The sequence below is a fragment of the Camelus dromedarius genome, chromosome 2, assembly GCF_036321535.1.
Source record: "Camelus dromedarius isolate mCamDro1 chromosome 2, mCamDro1.pat, whole genome shotgun sequence".
NCBI lineage: Eukaryota > Metazoa > Chordata > Mammalia > Artiodactyla > Camelidae > Camelus > Camelus dromedarius.
The window spans coordinates 66,378,401-66,404,052 of record NC_087437.1 but is presented as its reverse complement, the minus strand read 5'-3'; the positions used below and the strand labels follow the sequence as shown (position 1 = coordinate 66,404,052).

Here is a 25,652-nt window from a genome sequence, read left to right as displayed (position 1 = left end):
CAATCCACCATCAACCCTATCCTGTGCCCCACAAGATATCTTGAAATTTGTCTTAGCATTCTTTCTTTTTTATATTAGTCTTCTTAAATATGGATTAGCCACCCTAGCAGCTGGATTTTAATGTGCAATAGTTTCCAAAGAACTGGGAGTAATGCTAGCATAAACAGAGTGAGGTCTATTCACATAGGAAACTGGATGTTAGAAAAGAAGTGACTATTCTAGCACTAACAAAAATGTAGGTAGAAAACTCAGCAGATAACATAGTGTATTTATAAGGCAAGTGATAATGTATTAATTGAGTGTAGCAGGCATAGGGGTTGAGTAATAATACAGAAATTGATTATCTAAGCAACAGAACAAAACAGACAAGTGGCAAACAGGAATTCTAAGCCCACCTGAAAGGCATTTTTGTTAATATGTGAAACTATAGTTAAAACAGGTAAGTTTACCAAGTGAAAAATCTTGTATTCTGAGGCTCAAGGGAAAAAAAAAAAGGATGATGAAGAAAGTCTTTTTTAAAAAGTATAGCAGTGTTTTTGGTTTAGCTTTAAGCATACAGAATAATAAATATAATAATTAGTTCAGTCTAGTCTAATTCTTTTGATGGCTGAAGTGACTTTAGAAGTCAATTTCCTACTTACTGTTAGCTAGTTGGAAATACTAGTATTCATTCATTTTGCAGTATGTGTACTATGTTCTAAGAAATCACATATTATAGAGATCGATTTTTGTGGATAATGCTTTCTGGGATACTTAACCAATGATCCACATGGTCCCCACGTAACCTACAGACACTTAACTATAAAGTCAACTACTATGTATGCCAAAAACTTAGCAAAAAAAATTCTAAAGTAATTGATACTCATTTTATCATTCCCAATACCAAAGAGAAATTAGGAACCCCTATAATACATATGGTATGACTTGGTAGGTACTACAGGTGTTATGTGGCGGGAATAACCATGGAGAGCTTGGATAAATAGAAAATGTTTCAAACGGAGAAGTGAGATTTGAGGTCTTGAGAAAAGGTCAAGATTTGGCAAGCAGAGAAAAAGAAGAACGTTTTAAGTGTGAAAAAAAGACACTAGCAAGAGGTAGAAACAAATGTGGCTTCTCTGGGGAACAATTAGGTGAATAGTTTGATTAGAACAAAAAATTCAGTGAAGGTACATGATCCCTTCAAAGTTAGCAGGACAACACGCCCACATGTAGCTAACATTCTAAGTAGCCCTAATCAAATTGGAAGAAATTAGGGCCTTTGGGATTCTAATCTACTTCCTTCCACTAACTATATGTATCATTTATGAATTTCATTACTCTGAAAGAATATACAGACATCTGTGTTACCTAACTGACCTCACAGGATTATTTACTACTGGGTCAAAAGGGGAACAGTTGTCTTAAAGAACTTTAAACAAAAGGTTTAGCAGAATCAGGTACTCAAAATAGGGATGAAACTTATATATTACAATATAACTTTATTAGAAACCCTTAATCTACCGTAACTAAACACTAAGCTTTTAAACTCATTGCCCAACCATATGCATTTAAGGGTGGAAGAGCTGGACAAATTGGGAAAGACTGGGCTTAACTGACCAGATGACTCAGGAAAGGTTAAGAGCAGGACATAGAACTAAATCTCTTGCTTTTCTGTAAAGAAAAAGTAGAAATGATTAGGAACAGTGACTGGATACTCTGTCATCCAAACTGGGAAAGTGAAGAGTGTAAAGGAACATGCAATTAATAATTACACTGGACAAGCATGAACTGGGACATGTGATCACTCTTGTCATTATATATATGTCAAATTTTCCTAAATGCAATGAGGGATCAGGGAAGAATTTTAAATAGGAGGGACAATATCACATGTGCTTTTAAGAAAGCTGACTTTGAGGCCACCTTTCTCTCTCCCTCACCTTTGGAGACGGCCAGCACTCTGTCTACAGAGTTATGTATCTACTTTTACTTTAAACTGAGCACCCAACCCCACCTCGTGGCCTTTCTCTCTTGCCTTCTGAAACAGCCTGCACTCTATGCAGTACGCATCTCTGCAAATAAATCTACATTTACCAAAAAAAAAAAAAAAAAAAAAAAAAAAAAAAGCAAGCAAGCTGACTTTGACAGCAATGAGGATGTGAAAGATGTGAAGAAGGGAAACCAGTTAGGAGGTAGGAGGTTGTTTTTTTTTTTTTTTTTAAACAATTTTATGATATAGTGATGGCTTAAACTAAAGCCAGGGCAGTGGACATAGGGAGGACAAATCTCAGGACTACACTGGAGGTACAATCTTTACATTTATTCAGAACAAAAATGAAATAATCCTTTATATGCATACTTTATTTCTGAAAGAATCTAAAAAAAAAGATATAACAGCTAACTGCTACCTTACAAAAGACAAAACTTGATGCACAAAGGGTGGGAGCAGTGCTTAAACCAGATCCTTACTTAATACCTAGCAGACTGTCATTTAACCATACCTCCACGTACTAAACACAGAATTTAAGCTTCCTCTCTCTTCCAACCAATCTCCATCTCCATTTAATTCTCAAATTACTTTTGTTTTCACTTCCTTTTGCTTTCCATCTGGCTTTTATTCTTTTCGTGTACAGCATACACCAATGCAGAGGTATTTATCCTCCCCACCCTCACTCCCAATGTTGGTCCCTATTTCAAAACATTAGTACATATTTCTTTCCCAACTTAAGCCACAAATGCTTATTCAATGAATGAGGTTGTTCTGGCCATTAAGTAATAGTCAAGGGCATCTTACTGGAGTTTTAAAGTCTCAAGATTCCTGCCATATATTATACTGGGGTTATTTCATCATTTTGTTTGCCATCTTTCTTACACATCTGAATACTCTCGACCTCAATGTTCATAGAAGATATTTTCTCCCTTGATGTTTATGTCTGCCTGCTCTTTTGAAGACACGAGCTCCTACTTCTGAGGATACAGCCACACTACTGCAGCATAGGAAACGAGGGTTCACATGTTCACAGCTTCAGAAAATGGGGCTAAAGCGGGGCCTAACATAAGACCTCAATAAAGGCAAAGTAGCAGACTCCTGTTTACCTGCCTTCCAAGGGCAAAAAGATCTTTTCTTTAGAGAACAATATTATGTATGTTTAAAAAAAAAAAACTCCATGAGCTGAGTAGCGTTAAGAGAGCATTTCTCAAGCTGGTATCCACTATCACAACAGAGGGGAGAGAGGAGTTAGTTCCCTCTAGAAATTTTAAATTTTGTTATTTTCATCTTGACAATAACCTATTTTTTAAAATCAATATAAGCATATTCAGGATCACCTAGATGACAGAGTAGTACCATGGAATTTCTGTGTTTGTATGTGGTTTAGTGTTTACAACCACAATAACACCACCCTAATTGTGTACACTAATGAGTAACTAACATACTATTACATAATAAATGCATTTGTACCAAATGAGAACCAAATTATGTCAAGGCACACTCTATGAATGAAGGGTTCACAGGAGTTTGAAGAGACAAAAATAGCTGGGAGAACTGAGTTATTATTCTACATATGGTACAGGAACGGAAACCTAAATAAAACAAACAAAAAGGGGTTTTGTATAGCTTATTTGCATTTGAAAAAGATGAATGCAGGATACAGAAACATCAGGTGTCCATAAGGGCAAAGGAAGGTGTCAAGCACGCAAATTCAACACACTCTTCTGCTACCTGCATGTTAACTGATAATGAACCATTCCTCACATTCCACCCTGGCTAATACCTGTGTTGAAGAGATATAATCCAGGGGAAAAATGTAGAATATGACATACACTAATATTGATGGCAGTCTTGATTTAAAAAAAAAAAAAGGACCAAGACTGCTAAATAAGATCTCCTGACCTCATTGCAGCATTATATTGCTCAGAAACTCTGTATTAGGGGTCACATGTGATGAATACTTAGATTAAATTAAACCAAAAAAAGCTTTGCTTAAATACAGAAATGCAGAACAAAGAAAATAAAATCACCTACACTCTTCTTACCCAAACTACTGTCAGCATTTTGGAATATTTTCCTATAGTAATTCAATACACAGAATTCTCTTTGCTTTTTGTTTCTTTTTAACATGGCTGAAATCATAGTACACTACAAACCACTTGTTATAAAACTTAATTTGGAGTAACTTTGCTTGACTCAAACTGCAACTAAGTCTCTAAATCCAAATAGGTCACCTAGGATTCTCTGAGTTTAGAACCAGTGAGAGACCCTAACAATCTGACCAGATTCAAAAGAAATTTCAAGTACAAAGATCAAAGAATGATTTATCTCAGAACATTTAATGTTTACTATAAACTTAAAAAGAGGGCTGGGGACAGGGCAACATCTTGGTCAATAAAAGCTGCAACCTGTAATTCCGGCACTAAAATACTACTGAGATCTTTGATTCTAAATAGTAAAATTAGTAACAAAGGATTTTCTGAAGTGAAGAGAGGTAATGAGATTATCATAACCTGAAAAAAAGTAACCTGAATCATAATACAATTTAGAAAGAGAAAGAGACATACTTTGAATCTGCAAATGTAAATTTTCACTCATAGCCCCGAATTACTTCACCTCTTACTATAAAAGATCTATAATCAATTAAATGAACTTGTCAATGTTCACAACAAACTGTTATACATATATTTTTAATATTAAAAAGTCTGTTTGAAATCATATTGAAAGCTGAACACTTCTAATCCACAGAAGTATGTAATTGGGAAGGGGGCTACATGGCACATAGCTAGAAGTTTAAAAGATTTGGCATTAAAACACACACACACACACACACAAACACATACACACACACACACATACACAAAGAAAGGAAGCTTAATCCTGGCTTTGTCACAGCCACTTATGTAATCTTAGATAAGACATTTGCTATCTTTAGCTAGTTTCAGAATCTGTAAAATGAGAGATTCACTCTCACTTTAAACCCTATTGAAATTTTTTTCCCCTCTGCACACAATTTCACAAATCAAAATGACATGAAAACAAGTTTTTTAAAAAATCTCTCTAAAATCATTTCAGTTAAGTATCAAAGCAAAACACAACAAGTTTTCTCCTAAGTTAGACTTTTGCTCTTAGAACAGGCTCCATCTAAATGTTGAAGTTAGGCTTTACCAATGGCTAGAGACATCCTGTTGACATATCAATTGCTTTCTCCTAGCAAGATCAAATCTTCGTTTTCATTCCTGCTCCCAAAACACCAATAGGAAAGTAAACAAGAGAAGAAAAACACAAAATATCATCTGTAATAAGGTCTATATATTAATAGTTTAAAAAAGAATAAAAATACATAAAATGTATATTTTATATGCTGTATGATACTGAATAGTAAGAATCTGTAACTATGTAAAGAAATTACTTCTGAATTTTAACTAGTCAAAATTTACCTGTAAGAGCCTGTTCCTAAGTGAAATTCTTTATTTGAAGGATATGTATACATACTGTTCTCACCCTAAATAAAAACTCAGGCTGGAAACTTTCTACAGGAAATCAATGGAGATGAACCTATACAGTGAAAAACTGAAGTACAACTACCCAACCATTTTCATACACAGAAGTGCTGTTGTACTTTGTACTCTGGTAGCCGTCCAGTCTCAAAATAGTTTAAAAACAATGAGAAATCCAACTTCTAGTTAGCTACTGGTTCATGTGCTTTATAAAAAAACTCTTTTTTGACTCACCTTAGTCCAAGGATGTGCCTTAATTTGAGGGAATTTGAATTCTGTGTAGTTTGGGTTCATTTCTCTAATTTGCTCCCTTGTTGGTGTCCCCAGGACCTAAACAAAGAAAGTAAATTATTGCCATATTTTTCTATACACTTAGAAATATAGTCTTTATGTTTTAATGTATTGGTTTCACTAGAAAAAGGAATTCCAAAGTTACAAAATACTTACTGATTAAATAGAGCAGATTTTATGAAAGCCTTTAATTCCCAACTGACTACAGAACCTATGCTATATTACCCTATACAGACTTTCATGATAATAATAATAACAATGGTAAATCAGGGTTGTAAAAAAAAAATAACTCAAAAATATTCAAGTGAAAATACGCATCTTTATTCTGTCTAGAAAAACAACCTATCGCAATGACAGCACCTAAAATGAGAATATCTTTTATTCATTTAGTAAAGTAAGCCAAAAGTTTTATTATCAATAAATTAGAAAAATCTTACTCAAACGTGGTCATCAATAATTTCATTCAACCACTGAACATTAAGTGTATGTCCCCGTGTACTAGGAACTACACCACGATACATGAAGGACACAAAGAACAAAAGATTTCCTGCTGTGATAAACTTACATATCTGTGTGTGGAAAAAAAGTATAACTACAAGATGAAAATATATTGAGCACTTCATTGCCTCCAAAGCTGTACTAGGCACCAGAAAAAGGAAAGTAAATGGACCTGTCTGCACAAAACAGACGATGGGAAGAAACATTAAATACTATAACCAGCACTTTGAAGAAAGATTACATATAATACCCATCTTCGTAACTCTAGGGCCCAGTTTAAAACAAGTTTGTTGAAACAAAATATTAAGCCATGTACAATTCAAGGATATTGAACAGAAGGAGTAAAATGTAATGATAAGTACTTGATTTGTGGCAATCAATAATCAGGGCAAAGTAAGAATTTCAGTATTTTTGTCATTGTTTTTGGTTCTAATTCTCCAGACTTCACTAAAACTTTCAGAACTTAATCAAAATCTTAAGTTTCATTCTTCAAAAGACACTCTTAAGAAGACAAAAGGCAAGCTACAGACTGAGAGAAAACATATTCAAAGGACTCTTACAATTCAAAAACAGGAAGACAAACAACCAATAAAAATGGACAAAAGAAAAGATATCCAGTGCTGGTGGAAATGTAAAATGGTACATCTTAGAGAATACTTTGGCAGTCTGTTAGAAAGTTAAACATATACTTACCATACACTCATCATTCCCACTTCCAGCTATTTACCCAAGAGAACTGAAAGCATATGCCCATACAAAGACTTGTACACTAACGTGTATAGCATCTTTTTTGTAACTGACACAAAGTAGAAATAACTCAAATGCCCACAACAGGTGAGTGAACAAATAAATGGTAGTATATTCATACAATGGAATACCACTCAGTAATAAAAAAGAACATGAATGAATCGAAATAACTATATACTGAGCAAAAGAAGCCAGACAAAAAGTACCCACTGTATAATTTAATTCATATGGAATTCTAGAAAATTTTCTGCCTATAGTGACAGAAAGAAGATCCATGGTTATGAGGGGCCAGAGGGAAGTATTACAAAGAGGCACCAGGAAATTACTGAGGGTTATAAATATGTTCATTATGTCGATTTCATGGTGATAGTTTCATGACAGGTGTATACATATGTCAAACTCACCAAATTACATACTTTAAATATGTATATATACTTCATTGTATGTCAATTATACCTGAAATAAAAACTTTCAGAAATTATTTAAATATTAGAATACATAAAGTTTGAGTAAGACAGGTGGAAAGAACATTGAACTATAGAACAATAGTATTATTTGTCAGTATAAGTCAAAAAAGAATCTAGTTAACTATAAACTGACCTTTAATTGCCTTATAACTTCTGAGCAAACTCCTGATGTTATTAGAAATAAAATTAAAAAGATGTGCAAAAATAATCTAATTATAACACATCATTCTAACTTCTATATCTAACATTGTTCTGGGGGAAAGCTCACTCTTAGGGCACTGAAAATAAAGTTATATTTCCAGTAATAAGACTTCCTTTCCTTCTTGTAGTAGAATTCCAGCTTTACAGAGAGGAACAAGATATCTAGCACTGGGAAGGGAACTCTCTGGCCTTTGCAGCTGTAGCTATCAGACATCTGTAAGTCAGGAACTATCCATACTTAACATATGAAGGCTAAAAGGAATCTTAACTTAGTTTTTATTTTTAAATAATAAAGCAAGCACTTACATTCTATATTAGATCTTTGATGAAGGGTGTCTGTGTGTATATGTACTGGGGAAAAGGGAAAAGGGTGAAAAAGAAGGGAGAGTGAACTTATTGATAATTCTGCCTCCCAAATGCAACTCCACTGGATTCTTTCAAGTGCTAAAGAAAAACAACAGCAATGATATGAAAAATTGAGTATTTAAAAATGTATACACCTTCAATAATCCTATCACACACTAATTCCATTTTAAGGCAAATATTCTAACCTATATATTTAGAGAAACTATACATTTATTCTCTGTAATAACACAATATTGCAGGCAAAAGCAAAAACCTAACATTGAATTAATAAACTGTGATGTAGTTATCCAATGGTATACTAACTAGCAATGAAAATAAATGAACCAGAGCTACACATACTTTATGGCTGAATCTCACGTAGTGGTGAGTTTTTACTCAACAATGAATATATAACCTGCCCTTTATAAAGTTTAAAAATAGGCAACACTAAACTATATTTTAGTTTACATAGTAAAACTGTGAAACTAAACTGAAAGCATAGAAATATCTAGAAAAATCAATAATAGATTAGCTTAACAGAGAGGACGTAGGAGGAAGGATTGTGACTGGGAGGGGCCTAAGTAGTTCCTCTAATTCAAATTCTTAATATGAGTGGTGGTTACATGGATAGCCACTTTATTATTATGCTTTAAACTGTACATTTTTATGTATTTTTGCAATATAATATATTTCACAATAAACAAAATGATACCTAAGAAACGCCCACTCTTGAATCAGTGAGTATTTTTTTTGTGCAGTCCCTCTACATTTATTGAGTACTCTGTTAACACAAGGCACAGTCCTAACTCCCTTGGAGTTGGTAAGAATGCCAAAAGAAATGAGGGATGTATGCTGTCCATTAGTATATGCATCTTTTTACTGTATGGAGAGAGATCACCTGAACTTATCAACCATTTGGCTGACTTTCCCACAGGGGCTATGTGTGAGAATTCAAGAATTACACACTGTGTAATGAAAAGGCAGGCTGCTTCCTGAAGTGAGTGTTTCAACTCTCATTATGCATTTTATTATAATCTAAGAATATTCCAAATGGAAGTAAAGCTGTGAAATACACAATAAAACAGGTGAGAAACATATGACATATACACAATGTTTACTTAACAAAAAATTTTAATAATTTATTTTATGTGAAAGCACGAAGGTATACTACATGTGTGTATATGTGTATTAACTCCCACATTCTCCCTAAACTCACCATCTCACAGCCATTTAGAGCTAAACATTTACCCCAAATTTTATAAATGAAAAATTTCAAACATGAGAAAAGTTGCATCCTTTTTTTCTAAATAGTGAAAACACTCTCCTCTTATATCAAATACCCATGTGTATGATTAACATTTTACTATATTTGGTTCATCACATTTCCACTGATCCACTTTATTTTCTGATGCATTTGAAAGTCAGCTGCAGTACCTGTCAGCATACATACAATTAAATAAGGTTCAATATTAATGACTTTGTAATCCAGCATTTTTTATATACCTAGAATCCTCTTTCACTAGTACATGGATGTGAAAAAATCTTTTACAACAATGGGAAATAATCTGCTTTGATGACTGGTGATGATATTAAAAGATTCTGAATAGTACTTTTAATTGGTGGTCAGAGTTTAACTGTATTTTTACTTTAAAAATGTAGGTATTTGTGACTTTTAAGGAACTTTATTACTAACTAGTAAATGGAATCATTGATATATTCACTATCAATTATTTACAAGCAATTAACTAAATAAACTAGTCTCACCATGAAGTGGCAATGGAGACCTTTTTATCCCTTTGTTACAGCTACATGACCTTAAATCACTAAGGGTACTAGATACAGAAAGAGAGATTCTAACGTCACAGTCTATGTTTAATTTCTCTTACCAAATATTCAACTACTGTATCATTTTTCTTTTTCTTCTCTCTCTCTTTTTTTAACCTTAAAACTACATTCTCCCCAGGTTGGCTAATAGAGCTAGAACCAAGATGGGAGATCCACTAGTCTATGGGTCAGCACTTTTTTTTTTAAAGGGCCAGAGAGTAAATATCTTAGGCTTTGTGGGCCAGAGCAGCTCTGCCTCTTAGTCAACTCTACCACTGTAGCACAAAGTAGCAGTAAATAAAAGTTAATCTGCAAAAACAGGCAATAGACTTTGTTTGGTTCCTGGGCCCTAGTTGCTGACCTTTGATCTAGTCCTAACATTCTAGAGATGAGAAAAACTGAGACTCAGAAGGAACAACTTTCCAGAGGTCAGAACTAAACAGAGGCAGAACTAGAATATGTCAATCTTATCAGTGGCAAACCAATTTTAGGAGATGATATTGAAGAATTTGTTTATTGACTTGGTTGGAGGACAAACAATTTCAGTTTTTAATTTTGGTAGTTGTGAAAAATGTTGGTGCTATTAAGCATGAAGGAATAGAGCTGGAAGAGAAAACAGTAGTTAATATATTCAAGACGAACCTGGAGGAGTTCTCCACCAAGGGGTGGATATAAGTATATAATTTAGAAGAGAGCTTGAGGCTAGAACCTGATGTACAGCAATTAAGGCGGCTACGAGGGTAACAGGCAAAGCAGGCTGAAGGAGAAGAGTGCTGAAGATGGGGACTCAAAAGATACAAATATATGGAAAACGGGAAATTTAAAAAGAAGGATGATATAGAAGTCTAAGAGACTGAAAGAAGTTCCCACAGACGATGACACCATGGAGGACAAGGAACATTTAAAGGACAGAGAGGTAGGTACCTGACACAACAGCCCAGGTAAAATACAGATCAAATGGTGTTCACTAATGCTGGCCATGAAGGCTTCCTTTCTGACTTTGGTGAGATCAGTCATGAGAATGGCAAGCAGACTGTAATCACTTGAAATGACTACATGAAGACAGCATGTATATATTTTCCTTTTAAAAGGTCCATCAGTGAGGGAAAGGAAAGAACAAAGAGAAGAACTTATTTACTGAGCACCCAGCATGTAAAGCTCTGTGCTACGTATATTAATTTTCTTTTCTGATTTAAACTTTATAGATACTCTATTACCTCATTTCACACTTAAGAGAAGCCTAAGGTTGACTGAGGTAACCCGACTTCTCAGAGTTACAGTTTGTCAACAGTAAATAAGAGATTCAAATGCATGTGTAGCTGACTCCCTAAAATGGTCTACCTAATATTAAGGACAGAAACAAGAAAAGGTTTTTTAAAAATATATGCTTTTAAAAAAACACTTTATTAAACTCCATTGGTTATACCATAAAATAAAACCTAAATTCTTTGGAGTTGTGCAGGATATATTAAGATTTCATAAGTTCACAAGACTATAATTAAATGTTAAAAAATGAAAGGTTAGACTTTACTTGACAACTTAAAAAAATACAATTTAAATAAAATCTATCCATATCATGGTAATTCAACTTAATACAAAGAATATCTTGAACTGCTAATATTATGAATTATAGATCTCAGGCAACAGAATAATATGAAGAAATACAGGCATCTAATTTGCTAAACAAGTTCAAAAAGTGTAACAAATCTCCAACTTACTTTATACATTTTTGTAAAGATTATTTTAATAATTTAGCAATTTTGATAAATCACTATCAGGCTTTTTTAGCTGCAGGTTTTCACTGCTTAAGTATATCTGCAATACCAAACATACAAGTTTAGTATTTTGTCTGTGAGTGATTGTTTCACAAGTATAGAATTTTGACTGGAATGTTAAATGGTGGACAAGTACTAAGGATGTGCACATTGTAAGTAATTTTACTGAAAGAACTTTTAATCTCAAGGCCTAAGTTACAGAGATCATTGTTATAGAACTGCTTTAGGTATAAATACTGTGTGTATCTAATGGGGAGCCATAACTAATTTAAAGTGGTCAAATGTAAACTAAAAATCTTATATAACACAGTGCAATTTTGTATAACTTTCCATCAGTTGTTCAAAAACTTTGGAATGTCATGCAGAGGTTTGCATTATTTAAAAAAAAAAAAAGACTATTACACACTTCTGCTTCTTGTCATTACTAAGTAACTGATACCAGAATTGTCCTCTAGGTATAAACAACTAGAAAAATGATTGACAAAATATTCTTTAAAGAAGAAATAAATGTGATCCAAAAGGAAGAGGGGGAAAAATATTAGTCAACCTACACAGATCTAGAAATGACAGAGATAAAAGAATGGACAAGAGAGGAGTTTAAAATAGCTATTGTAATGAGGAGACAAATGGAAGACAAAAAAAAAAAACCATACAGTAACTGTATAGTTGAAAAATATGGCATGTGAAACGAAAACTTCCCTGGAGGTTTAACAGCAGACAAGACACCACAGAAGACAATCAATAAACTTAAAAAAAAAAAAAAAAAGGCAATAGGAACTATCAAAGCTGAAGCATGGAGGTAAACAAAAAGGCTAGAAAAACATATGTACATATGATTGGAGTCTGAAAAGGAGATTTCGGGAACAGACACAGAAAAACTATTTGAAAAAATAGCAGCAGACACTTTTTCAAATTTGCTGAAAATTCAATAAAAATCTCAATGATGCCTTAGCAGTATAAATGTAAAAATAACACACCAAGTCACAATCAACTAACATAAGCCACTGATAAAGAGAAAATCTTTCCCAAAACAAAGAGACACATTTTACAGAGTTAACAAGAAGAATGACAGCTGACATCAGAAACAATGCAAGCCAGAAGAAAAGAGAACCTGTCTAAAGAATGAAAGAAAAAAGATGCTAAAAACCAAGAAATTCTATACCCAGTGAAAATATCCTTCAACAGACATTATTAGGCAAACAAAGCTAAGAGAATCTGTCACCAACAGTTTCACTACAAGAAAATACTTCAGGATGAAAGAAAAGTATTCCAAATGGACATTCTTATCTATACAAAAACAAAGATCACCAAAAATGGTAAATATACAGCCATATGCATGACATTTCCCCCTTGCTTTTAAGTTTCTTTAGAAGAAAATGAGTGTTTAAAGTAAAATAATAAAGTACTGTAGAAGTAAAATGTATGATAACAAAAGGACAAAGGACAGAAAGGGGAAATGATAATAATACTGTTTAAGGTTCTTACTTTATACGCTAAGTGGCATATTATTATCTGTAGACTGTGACTGAGTATGATGCCTATTTTCAATCTTAGAACAATCTCTACAGAATGCAACATGGAGGTACGGCTTAAAAAGCCAATAGGGAAAATAAAAATACTCATTATAGCCATAGGGTAGCAGTAAAAGAGGGGGAAAAAGAATAGTAAGAGGAAAATGAATATGAACCTGGAATACTTAAATACAACCATATTGATAATTTCACTGAATGTACATGGACTAAACTCTCCAATTAAAAGACAGAAATTATCAGACTCAGTAAAAAAAGAAGACCTATGTATATATTGTTTGCAAGAAATGAATTTTAAATATAAAGACACGTAGATTAAAAGGATGCAAAAAGATACACCATGTAAACATTAATCATAAAAAAGATGACGTGCCTACATTAATATCGGAAAATGTAGTTTTCAGGACAAGGAAATTAAACAGAAATAAAGAGTGTCATTTCCTAATGATAAAAGTAATTTTAAGACTAAACTTAAACATATGTCTGCAAAACTACTTGTAAAAAACACAGAAGCTTTACTCACAATAGCCAAAAATGAAAAAAAAATCAAATGTCTATCCACAGGTGAATGGATAAACAAACTGTGGTTTATTCACAGAATACAACTCAGTATAAAACAGAATAAATAAGTAATACAAAAACAGGGATGAATCTCAAAAACATTTTGTTGAGCCCAAAAAGCCAGATACCAAAGAAATGTACTATATGATTCCATTTATATGAAACTCTAGAATAGGAAAAACTAATCTGTAGCGACAGGAAGCAGACCAGAAGTAACCTGAACCAGAAGATGGGACACTGCCTACAAAGGCATAGGAATAGGGTGATCAACTGTCCCAGTCTATCTGGGACTATCCTGGCAAACCTCTCAGTCCGGGGCAAACTGGGACATTTGGCCACCCTGGGCTATACACAAGAACATTTTCATTGTGATGGAAATGTTCTAAACCTTGACCAGGATGATGGTTATGCATGTTTGTCAAAACTCATTAAACTGTACACTTTGCTACAATAAAATTGCTAGATTTTATTATATGTAAATTAAATCTCTACGATGCTAATATAAAAAGTAAACAGAACATTATGTAATTTGTCATGCCTTTACTACACTAACTACAACCACATGTTTATCCTTCTTTTGTTGCTATTTTAAGGCTTGCTCGCATTAAAAGTATCAGTCTGTCAAACCCTATAATCAGAATTACTTTATATACATATGTGGAGTCTTTTAAGAAAGCAAAAGTATGAGTTACGATGCAAAAGAACGTAAGATGGCAAAGGTAAGACATAATCGAGAGGCATTAAAATTTTTTTTCAGCCTCCTAAATCATTCACTCATTCAAAACATTTATTGAGTTTCTATCCTCAAGGAGCTCTACAGCAGAGAAACTTTGTATATATATCAACTACAATCAGCCAAGATCAATACAACAAAATAAGCATCAATGATGTGTGAAGTGGAAGTGCACAATGCACTGGAGTAAGGAAAAGATTCAGGAAAGGATTCTGGAAGGAGAGACAGAGCTAATTTTACTTAAGGAATCTAGGAAGCAAATGAGTCAGGCAGCACATTCTATGCATTCTAGGTATGAAGTGGAAAATGGCATGATTTGGGTAACTACATTAACAGCAGAGTGCTAATAGAGAATAAGGACTGGACAAAGGATGAATGGCAACATTAGAGGATGCAAGTTAAACAAGCAATAGACTATGAAGAGCAAAGATTCTGAATTCATCACCATCTGCAATCAATTCCACAAACATAAAACATCCTAATAAATCAACTATCCCATTTCTACTTCTGAGTATATTTTTAAGTTTTATACTAAGTTTTTATTAGATTCAGGGTGTATTTCTACCTGATTTATTTCAGTTGATTTATATTTGGAAACTCTGAAATCACATAAGCATTTATAGATTAAAAAGGTATATTTGACAAGGACCTTATCACTTTAGACACAAAACAAGTCTTGAGTTCTCCTGAATTTTAAGAGATGGAAAGTAATTTTTACCAAAACTTTTAGACTGAGGATATGCTTTAAAAAATAATTATTTTTAAGATTTTCTAGAAGCCGAGTTCCTCTGCTACTTAAAGGAAATGAAACTGAATGTAATGTTTATACACTTTTCTGTAAGTATAGTATCTCACACAATAAGAGGGGGGTGTTCAAAATTATCATGCCATTAGGAAGAGTAGTATTCTGTTATTTGTCATTAGAAAAAGATCTTTACATTTATTGGGGAAAAAAAAAGCATATATTTCAGTCCACCATCCTGGAATATCATGGGATGTAGTGGTGGAAAGACTCAAAGAACCAGAGATTAGCCTGTCCCATCCCTTTGGGGACACTATTCATCCTTTATGATTAAATCAATTGTTTTATTTGTACCCAGTACCATGATATTTGTCATAACATTTAAAAAAATTCTTTCAATTACAAAGTTAGCCAGACCCCAAAACCCCAATAAATATCAACTCAGGAATTATGATTTATGTCCCCAAAGATTTAGAGCCAAAAATCATCTGACAAAGGTGCTCAAATATAGCTTTCACACACTTGTATTTTAATATCTCAACGCCAGAGGTCGCCAAACTTCAACAAGAGCTGTATGTGTAGTCTTTGAAGCCAATGTGAAGTAAAAGAAATCTTAACTAGAAATTTGTGAAAAAGATTATGAAAATGAATATATATATGTTCCTATGTGACTGAAGTATTGTGCTATATACCAGAAAATGACACATTGTAAGCTGATTATACTTCAATATAAATAAATGAATATATAAATACTTATACATAAATTTGTTATTCCTTTGCTTAAAATCCTGCAGTGGTTTTCAACTGCCTACAGGATAGTGTGTTCTGGCCACTGCCGACAGCTCCAGTCTTCCCTCTCTTGGTAAACTCATATGCTACTACTTCTAACCATTCAGAATCTTAGGCTCAAACCATAAAGCAACACAGAATAGATCTGATTTCTTTCACTAAGCATCTTTGTCCAAGTCAGTGTGTTATGTCCTCCATTCTTTTCCTTTTTCTAAGTGGTAAACCTTTCCATGTTTCAAAAGTCAGCTTAAGAGTTACCTCTTCTACGAAGCTTTTCCAGATAGCACTACTTCCAAACAGGATGATTCTGCCTTTGTACTCTGCTCAGACTTCTGGGATCATACCTGCCTTACTCTACCACCCTCAGTTGTTCCCTTCCTCCCTTCAATGGGTCTCTGAACTCCTTGAGGCCAAGGACCTCCTATGTTCTGGCCCAGCATTTAACACAAATGGTTCACTAAATCAACATGTAGTTAAAATGGCATGCACTCTGAAAGACTAAAGGGATACACGGCCAGGCCTATATATAATAAATTCAATTAAAACTTTTTAAATAAATGGATAAAAATTGTATAATACAGAGGCAAGAGATTATATGTAGCACGGTTGAATAATTAAACATCTTTATTTCTTTTCTGCATAAAAGAACTGTTTATTCAAGTTGTGTAATTGTCAGGCTGACTGCTTATACCATAAACTTAACAAATTTCTGTAAAAAATTAGAAAACAAGTCACTGAGCTATTCTATTTCAAAATATCAGTGCTCGACTGACATTAGAATCCTACTATACATTTTCACTTCCAGAGGACTGATATAAAATGTTATTCCCTCTGGTATTTCCCTACAAAATTCAGGTTCTCCTTTTTTAAATCCACAGATACAGGCAGCTAAAACACTTAACTCTCAACACATACAGATTTTATCTAATTTCTATCTACCCCTTTCCTATAATATATGAGTGAAATTTGGTATAAGACACCCCCCTTCTTGTGGTGTGTGCAATGTTTCCTTCTCAAGGTTTCCTTCTGATTTCCAAAAAGCAAGGAACCAAAAAATAAATAAATAAAAGCTATAGCAACAGCAGTACAAGTCTTAAAATCCCATAAGGAACATCAATGGAAAAAAGAGAAAGCTGTCATGTTATTTGAACGCAACTAAACAATCTGGCTAAACTATTTATTCAGCCTAGGAGGGTAAGCTAGTACAGGAGGGTTCCCTTGTGGGTCCATGCTTTACTCCACTCACTCTTGTACCACGAGTCACTTAACTTGATCTCAGTTCTTCGCAAAACTACGGTCAGAGTTTATTGCCTTTTTAAAAATACAGCAGAAAGAGCAACATTATTTTATCAAAAGTTCCATACGCAGATGTCGTCATTCTTATCTTTTATAAAAAATAACATCTTTGAGATATACATCATATATCATGAAATTTACTCCTACAAACACCTCAGTGATTTTTTATTAGTATATTCAGAGGACCATTACTGCTATCTAATTTTAGAACATATTCATCATCCCAAAATGAAACTAAGTACCCATGAGCAGTCACTCCCATGTCCACTCCCCCTAATTTCTGACAAACACTAATCTACTTTGTATCTACCAATCTGCTTATTCTGGACATTTCATATAATTGGAATCACATAACATGTGGCCCTTTGCGTCTGACATTTTATTTATCCACTCATTAGCTAATGGACATTTGAAATGTTTCTATTTTTAGGCTATAAATAACGCTGCTATGAACATCTGTGTACAAGTTTTTGTATGGATAAATGTCTTCAGTTCATTTCTATGAATGGAATTGCTGGGTCATATGTCAACACTATGTTTAATATTTTGAGGCTATGCCAAACCATTTTTTGTTTGCACCACTTTACAATTGCTCCAACAATGTATGAGAGTTTCAATTTCTCCACATCCTTACAAACACTAGTTATTGTCTGTCTGTATTTTAGTCATCCTAGTGAATGCAATACAGTATTCATTATGATATTGATTTGCATTTCTCTAATGACTACCAACATTGAGAATCCTTTCTATGTGTGTATGTGTGCTTACTGATCATTTGTACGTCTTTGGAGAAATGTCTAGTTAGATCCTTTGCCCACTTTTTTTTTTACTGGGCTGTCTTTTTATTGTTGAGTTGTAAGAGTTACTTATTCTGGATACAAGTCTCATATATATGATTTGCAAAAATTTTCTCCCATTCTGTGTGCTGTCTTTTAACTTTCTGGACGGTGTCCTTTGAGACGCAATTTCAAAATTTTGATGGAGTTCAGTGTATCTGTTTTGTTTTTTTTTTGTCACCTGTGGTTTTTTTTGGTCTCATATCTAAGAAACCATTGTCTAATTGAAGGTCACAAAGATTTATACCTATGTTTCTAGGAGTTTTATAGTTTTGGTTATGTTTAGGTCTGATTCATTTTGAGTTAATTTTGTATATGGTGTGAGGTAGAGTCCAGCTTCATCCTTTTGCTTATGGATACCCAGTTACCCAAGTATCATTTGTTAAAATAACTATTCTCTCCCCATTGAACTGTCTTGGAATCCTTGGCAAAGGTCAACTGACCATAAATGTAAAGGTTTATTTCTTGACTCTCAATTCTACTCCATTGATCTATATGCCTACACTCATGTCAATACTATACTGTCTTTTCCTCACTTTTCCTGAGTTTTAATTGACAAATAAAATTTTAAGACATAGAAAACATAAACAGTGGTGATTTTATATACATATATATCGTGAAAGGAGTCCCTCCATCTAGTTAATTAACACATCCATCACACCTCACGCTTTTCTTTTTTCTCTTCCTTCCTTCTTTTTTGGTGAGAATGTTTAAGTTAATAGTGTTATCAACTATAGTCATCATGTTTTACATTATCCTCAGATCTTATTCATCTTATAAAGTTTGTACTCTTTACCAATCTTTCCTCACTCCCCCCATCCTGCAAGCCCCTGGCAACCAATTTTCTACTCTGTTTCTATGACTTATTTCTTTCCTTTTTAGATTCTACATACAAGTGATACCATGCAGTAGTTGTCTCTCTGTCTGGTTTATCTCATTTAGCATAATGCCCTAAGATCCATCCATGTTGTCACAAATGGCAGGATTTCCTTCTTTCTCATGGCTGAATAATATTCCATAGTATACACACTGTTGTGATAGCTGTAGATGTGTAATTAAGTTTCAAAAATGGGAAGTATGTCTTTATTCTTTGTTTTAAAGATTGTTTTGACTCTCATTTTTGCTTCCTGAATAAAATTTTATTCTTGGTAATAACTCCTCTCCTTCTCCTCAAAAGGTGACTAATGTTTCGATTACGCAAAGCATTCAACATAAAGTGAAAAAGTCATTCTTGGTTAGTATATATGCACAGGAGTCAAAAGACCTTTTTTCTAGGTGGATCTCAGCCACAGTGGTATGCTCAAGGAAGGCGTATATAACAGAAAAGAGGCAGGCAGGGATTAGAATCTCTTGGGTTACAAAAACTCACTGTATTCCCCAAACTTTAAAAAAATCACACCCTGCTTTGAGATATGTAAACATTCTATACACACACATCACCCAGCTCTTGCTTCATTTGAGAGTTACTAACACTCTAGTTCTTTGTAGCATCATAAGCCAAGATTTTCTTCATGTTCTCCTTCTATTACATGTAACAATAAAAAATTGTTTTACAGATATGAAATAGCACTCAGGATGCTTTTAACAAAATAAATACCCCTCTACAAGGTTTCAGTGTTTCTTCATATTTTTCCCACTACTCTACTGTTAAGAATTATTGCTCTCAAAATTCCTATCTTTTGCTAAATAAGGAAGCAGATTCTTTAGTAAAAACCTGAAATTAGCATCTAGATTTTAAGTGCTGCTAACTTGACAGACTTCTGTCCCTATCCCATCTCTCACCTGTCCCTTTACATATTTTGTGATTACTTCAAAGAAAAATAATTAAACTGGGATCCTGAAATTAATCAAATACACAAAAGAATTCAAAATGCAACCATGCAGAAGAATCTGCAATTGATAAATAAAATGCATCATATCCCCCAAAGAGTAATCCTGTGGATGGTCTTCTGACTCAGGTCCCAAAACATAACTATCAGTACATCAGTTTTGAATGATGATGTCATGAAACCTTGTTTTACGTGAAAAGTTCTTTGAATAAACAAAATATATCCTGACAACTTAGTAAATCACTATACTGCTTTTTTGGGGGAAAAGTAAAGATTTCAAATGGATACCATTATTCTTCAGTCAAAAGCTAAACTATGCTACACTGTCAGGAAACAAGACACTTTTCCATGCCTGAGCACAAATACCTATAAGTGTATACAGATTTAACCAAGTATGAGTAAGTTACTGTAGAGCCAGTAAAACTTCACAGTCGTAACTTAAAACTGATGTTTCTTCCGGTCTATGGACAACATATTAATGTAAAGATGCAGCCGAGGAGTTTTACATGAAAATCATTATTTTAAAACTCATTTTAAAAACGTTGACATTATGTGTGTAATATTTATACTGCAGGCAGTTACTACAAATTGCAACCCTAGTTCCTTGCACTGGTATAGGGATATTTAACCTAGGGTTTCTGGATGAGCTTCAGAAAACCCTAAGTTCTACCTGATGTTATATGCAAAACTCTGGCATGTATGCTTTTTTCTAGAGGAGAGTCCATTATTACAGACAGATTTTCAAAGAAGTCCACGATCCAAAAGCTACTAACAGTTGTTGCTCTAGTCAGTAATAAACATGGAAAAATTTAAATAATAATACAAGAACAAATTAAAATATTTTAATTATATTTTTTATATATTACATATAATACATATTACAAGTAAAAATCTGTACCACAATGTGTAATAGGGTGTGCCTACATGTTCTGGGGATTGGAAAAAGGAGATACAGTAAGTTTAGTATGTTGTCCCTGCAGTCTGTTAACAACACAAGAGCTCTATAATATGACAGCACAAGAAATGTCACCAGGTAACATGTGATTAAATTCCAAATGCACATTAGCAAAGATAGATCATGGATCCATCAAAAAACTTGGAAAAGTATTTTATATCTATTAAATCTTGATTTAATCAATGTCTTAGACCTCTGAGAGACTATATGATGGTGAAAATGTTAAGCCAGGATAGAGTGCTGAACAACCTATAATACGGAGATAACTGAAATCTAAAACGTTTGCTAAGCAAAGATGATGAAAATAAGACTTAGCTGTACTTGAAAGCAAAGAAAACCGCTATCACAACCTTGATTATTTTAGATGAAGCACAATTAAACCTAGTCCAAAGATACCACAGACTGATTTGGTATATTCATTACAATAAGATTTAGGGGCTGTTTCCTTTATTTTGTGGTCCCATTTTAAAAATACTAACTTAGTGTGTTGTAGACAGCAAGTTGACATTAGGTATCACACTGTTTTCCCCAGAGCTACAAAATTCCATGAACAGAGGACACTAACCTAGCAAAAGATCAATCAGACAGGAATTTCCTACCACCCAACCTCTCCCAGATACGGTACTGGTGGTAATCATCATCATCATTACCTTTTGAAGATTAAAATAAGGATTAAATGTAGTAATATATGTAAAGTGCTTAGCCCAGTGCCTGGTGGAGAGGAAAGTCTCACTGAGTGGCAGCTTTTATGATTAGCAGTAGTTGACCAATACCTGAAAATGCAGACTTCTGAGGAGCCAAAGAGTCATCAAATTGGAAAATCAAGAAAACAATTATTTAGACAGACATCTGTAGTAGAATGCAGCTCTCTTCACTCTATGTACATTTTTTCTTCTATTTTAAATATTTGGGTGGGGTGCAGAATTAGGGTTTTTTTTTTTAATGGAGGTACTGGGCATGGAACCGAAGACCTCATGAATGCTAGGCATGCACTCTACTACTCAGCTATACATACCCTATCTCTCTCTATGTAACTGTTTTTATTTGTTTACTAACAAAACATTCCAGCACAAAACAACTGAAAGCATCTATTTTTTTCATAGTTTCTGGGATTGCAAAGAGATGACTGTTAAAAACTAAAAAGTGAAAATCCTCTTTCCCTCACTCCTTAGTCCCACCCTCCACTGCTAAATCTTTTTCTTTCTCAATCTTTTTTGATAGGCATCACAAGAAATGAAGTCCACTTACTTAGCTATGATAACATCATCAAAAGATTATTTAGATCTGTTTTCTACTTCCAAATTTCTAAAGTTTCTGCTAGAGGTAAGATTTTACTAGTTCTTCCTTGTGTTAGAGCTATCTAAACAAATATTTAAATCAAGTAACTACAGCGAAGAGAAAATTAATAGTTTAGTAAAGTTGTTTTAAAGGAGAAATTATGTAATTTTAATTGCCTTATAACAACTTCATTAATGCAAATAAATAAAAGTTCCTGCTTAGAAAGTTATAAAATAATGAGGCAAGTCTACCACATATAAAGTCTGCTGTATGATTGTTCATTTTTTGCATAAACTCAAATTCAGATAAGAGTATCTATTTACTGGAGGTCAGCCACCTCCAGATACTCCAGAGGAATCCCCCTGAGGTTTTCAAGAGAGAAAACGGAAAGACTGCAGAAAAGAAGAGATTAACATAGATTCCCTAGTTACCAAAAAGACTAAAAGATCATGACTAGTATCTCAAAAAAAAAAACCTGACACCTGAATTGGGTACCTCTGAGACCACCTTTCAAAGAAAACTCAAACCTACTTCTTGAAGTCCTGATTAGCAAGAGTGACAACATTTGTTCAAAATATGCAATGTCTTAGTAAGGTACAACTTAGAAAGCTAACCTAGACAACTCTTTTTCTGACATACAACTTAGATCAGGAAAACAAAGTTATCAGAATGAGAATTAGTTATGAGTTTTTATTTCAATGAAACATCAAATATATTAAACATTTAAAGAACAGATATACAGACAGGATCAACAAGATTTAGAGCTATATTAAACACACACAAAAGTCCTACAATGTTTATTAACCTTCATGCAATAAGATTTAGAGCTACACTAACACCCTCACCCCAAAAAACAATGCCTATTAACCTCAATGTAATGTATAGCTAGCTTTGGGTCACCAAATGGGTGGTAAACTAATACTGATATTTCTTCTATCCTGGGCAGTAACATTGCTTAACACTATATAAGGGACTGAGAAGCTTGATATTCCAAATTGCCCTGGGATGTTAATTCCATTATCTCATATCATCTTTAAAACATCTATAGACAGTGACCTTGAAACTTCAGTAGGGTGATGACTATGTATAAAGGCAAGATGACAAGATAACATATAAATAAAAAGAGTGTTTTGTTTTAGAGTTGGCCTACTATGACAAGTGATCATGGACTGACTTGCAACAAGCCCTAGATAATAATGAAGTCTTAAGCTATCAATACCAAACTGACAGTTTCTACTAAAATTAAATTAAATTAGCACAAAATAATATTATCAGAAAACTGAATTACAAGGACTGACGAAAAGCAGCGAAATAAGTTCTGGACTTAAAGATTTATAAGATATAATGGCAAGCATGAGATACGGACTTACCACAGACATCCACCTTAGTTTCATGAGCAATTTCATTTCTATCTTGTATGAATTCATTAAAATTAATGACAAACTATATATCACCCAAAATTATGCACTATAATCAGTAGACAAATGACACAGTTCTAATAAGCTAAACATATATGACAAATGTAGAATGGCAATATGCCCAGAGAGCCATAGTATGGAGAGCTCAAGTGCATCAAGTGAAAGTCTGGGATAGAAAAAAAGCTGAATGGTTGTACTAACTAGGGATCAGCAAACTACAGCCCAATCACTGTTTTTGTAGGGCCCATGAACTAAGAATTGATTTTAAAGATAACCATTTGCAATCAATTTAATGATATGAAATACTGATTTTGAACCCCTATTACGAGAAATGTTATAGACGCCCCCAAAAGAACTCAATTCCTCTAACAGACTTGTATTATTATCTTAATTTTAATTTCATCAATGAAAAATTTGTGGGAATTTGTTTTCTCTTTTGTTACATATCTTTAATATCCTTGATTTGCATTTTAGCCCACAAAAACCTAAAATATTTTATCTAGCTCTTAACAGAAAGTTTGCCAACTCCTGTATAACAACATTAATTTGAATAACAATAAGGAATATACAGGCTTTTAGGAAACAAAGAAATCAAACTATCTGAACTTACATCTAAGTGTAGTGTAGGAATCAGGAAAGAAGTGGATCTGTCAAACTAAGGGTAAAACTTCAATTTGAGACTAAAAGATGGTTACCAAAAAAGGATGGCAAATACCAGTGGTCGCAGGTGCAAATCATAGATTATATGGACTGTAAGAAAGATTCTTGATTACACACTAGTGCTTTCAACCACACTTGCATGATACCTAGCAAAAACATCTTATCAAAAGTAACATTTTAATAAAATGAAGTACAAGGATTTTAAAATAACAATCATAGTCCTGTGTATAATCAGTAAAAACTGAGGAGCTATGGCTCAGTACAATAAAAACTAAATTCAAACTGTCCAGATACAGAACAGGCTGCATTCCAAAGTAGCCATCTGATGCTGGAAGTATTCAAGAAAACAATAAAAAAAAAAAAATTGTCAGAATGTAACTAAGAAGTTTCTTTCACTGGATGGAGAATTGGACTATATAACCTCTAAGGAGATTTTCAATTTTCTGTGTCTATGAAACATTTGGAAAATCAAGAATAAAGCCCAAAAGACAGTAGGTATTGTTGCTTTGAACAAACTATAACCTCAGAATGAACCAACCCAGTAGTCTAAATATACAATATACACACTACATTTTTTTTAAAGGGGTAAGAACTTATCTAAAGTCTCAAATATTAAAAACTTTAAAATCTTAGTGCTGCTGTTCTTAATGGACAACATTAATTCCAAGACAATAATACCTTGAACCTGGTGTTGTTAATAAAGGTGTTGATGGACCTAGTAAACAAAATTATATTAAACCTGAAAGTCAAAAATCTGCTTCTACCAAGGGGTCTAATCATACATACTCATTCTTTCATTTTATAAATACTTAAATATTGAATAAATATAAGTATCTCCTATGTGCTCAGCACCGTATTACGAGCAGAGAGTACATAGTAAGCAAAAATAGTTTGTGTTTTTATTCAGTTTATATTTTAGTGATCTATAGCTTTAACTATCTTAAATAAAAGTTATATCCCTTTCGTGCATCAGATAGCCAAAACAACTTTTCCAATATCACACAACAGAACAATAACTCAATTAGAAAGCAAAAGGCTGGGTTCTTATACTTCTTCTATGGCTGAACTTGCTATGTGACTTAGATCATTTTCTCCATTTCTTAAATTTTGTGTGTGTGTGTGCGCGAGATACGGGTTCTTAGAGACTAGCCACAAGATTACTTCTAGTTCAAAAATTTTGATCCAATTCTTCTCACCTTGATTATTTCCACCAATTGATCCACACCACTGTCCCCTGGAAATATCGGTTGTCCTAGCAACAGCTCAGCTAACACGCAGCCTGCAGACCATACATCTGAAGAAAAAAGAAAACAGGCTTATTAATACTCTGCAGCTTAAGTTGCGTGAAAAACTGTACACATTTTCTAATTTTACTTCGATCAGAGTAAATATCAGAAGGAAAGACTGTTTAA

The 25,652-nt window shown here is 33.6% G+C and overlaps 1 protein-coding gene across 3 annotated transcripts in view; it reads right to left on the bottom strand.

The window, feature by feature from the left end:
* Positions 1–25,652, bottom strand: part of GSK3B (glycogen synthase kinase 3 beta) — a 167,138-nt gene that overhangs the window by 34,344 nt on the left and 107,142 nt on the right. For all 3 annotated transcript variants that reach the window (XM_031455135.2, XM_010981569.3, XM_031455129.2), the window contains exons 7-8: positions 25,437–25,534; positions 5,701–5,796 (exon numbers count right to left, since the gene is read on the bottom strand). In XM_031455135.2, coding sequence (XP_031310995.1) covers positions 5,701–5,796; positions 25,437–25,534 — 194 coding nt within the window. The remainder of the gene's footprint in view (positions 1–5,700; positions 5,797–25,436; positions 25,535–25,652) is intronic.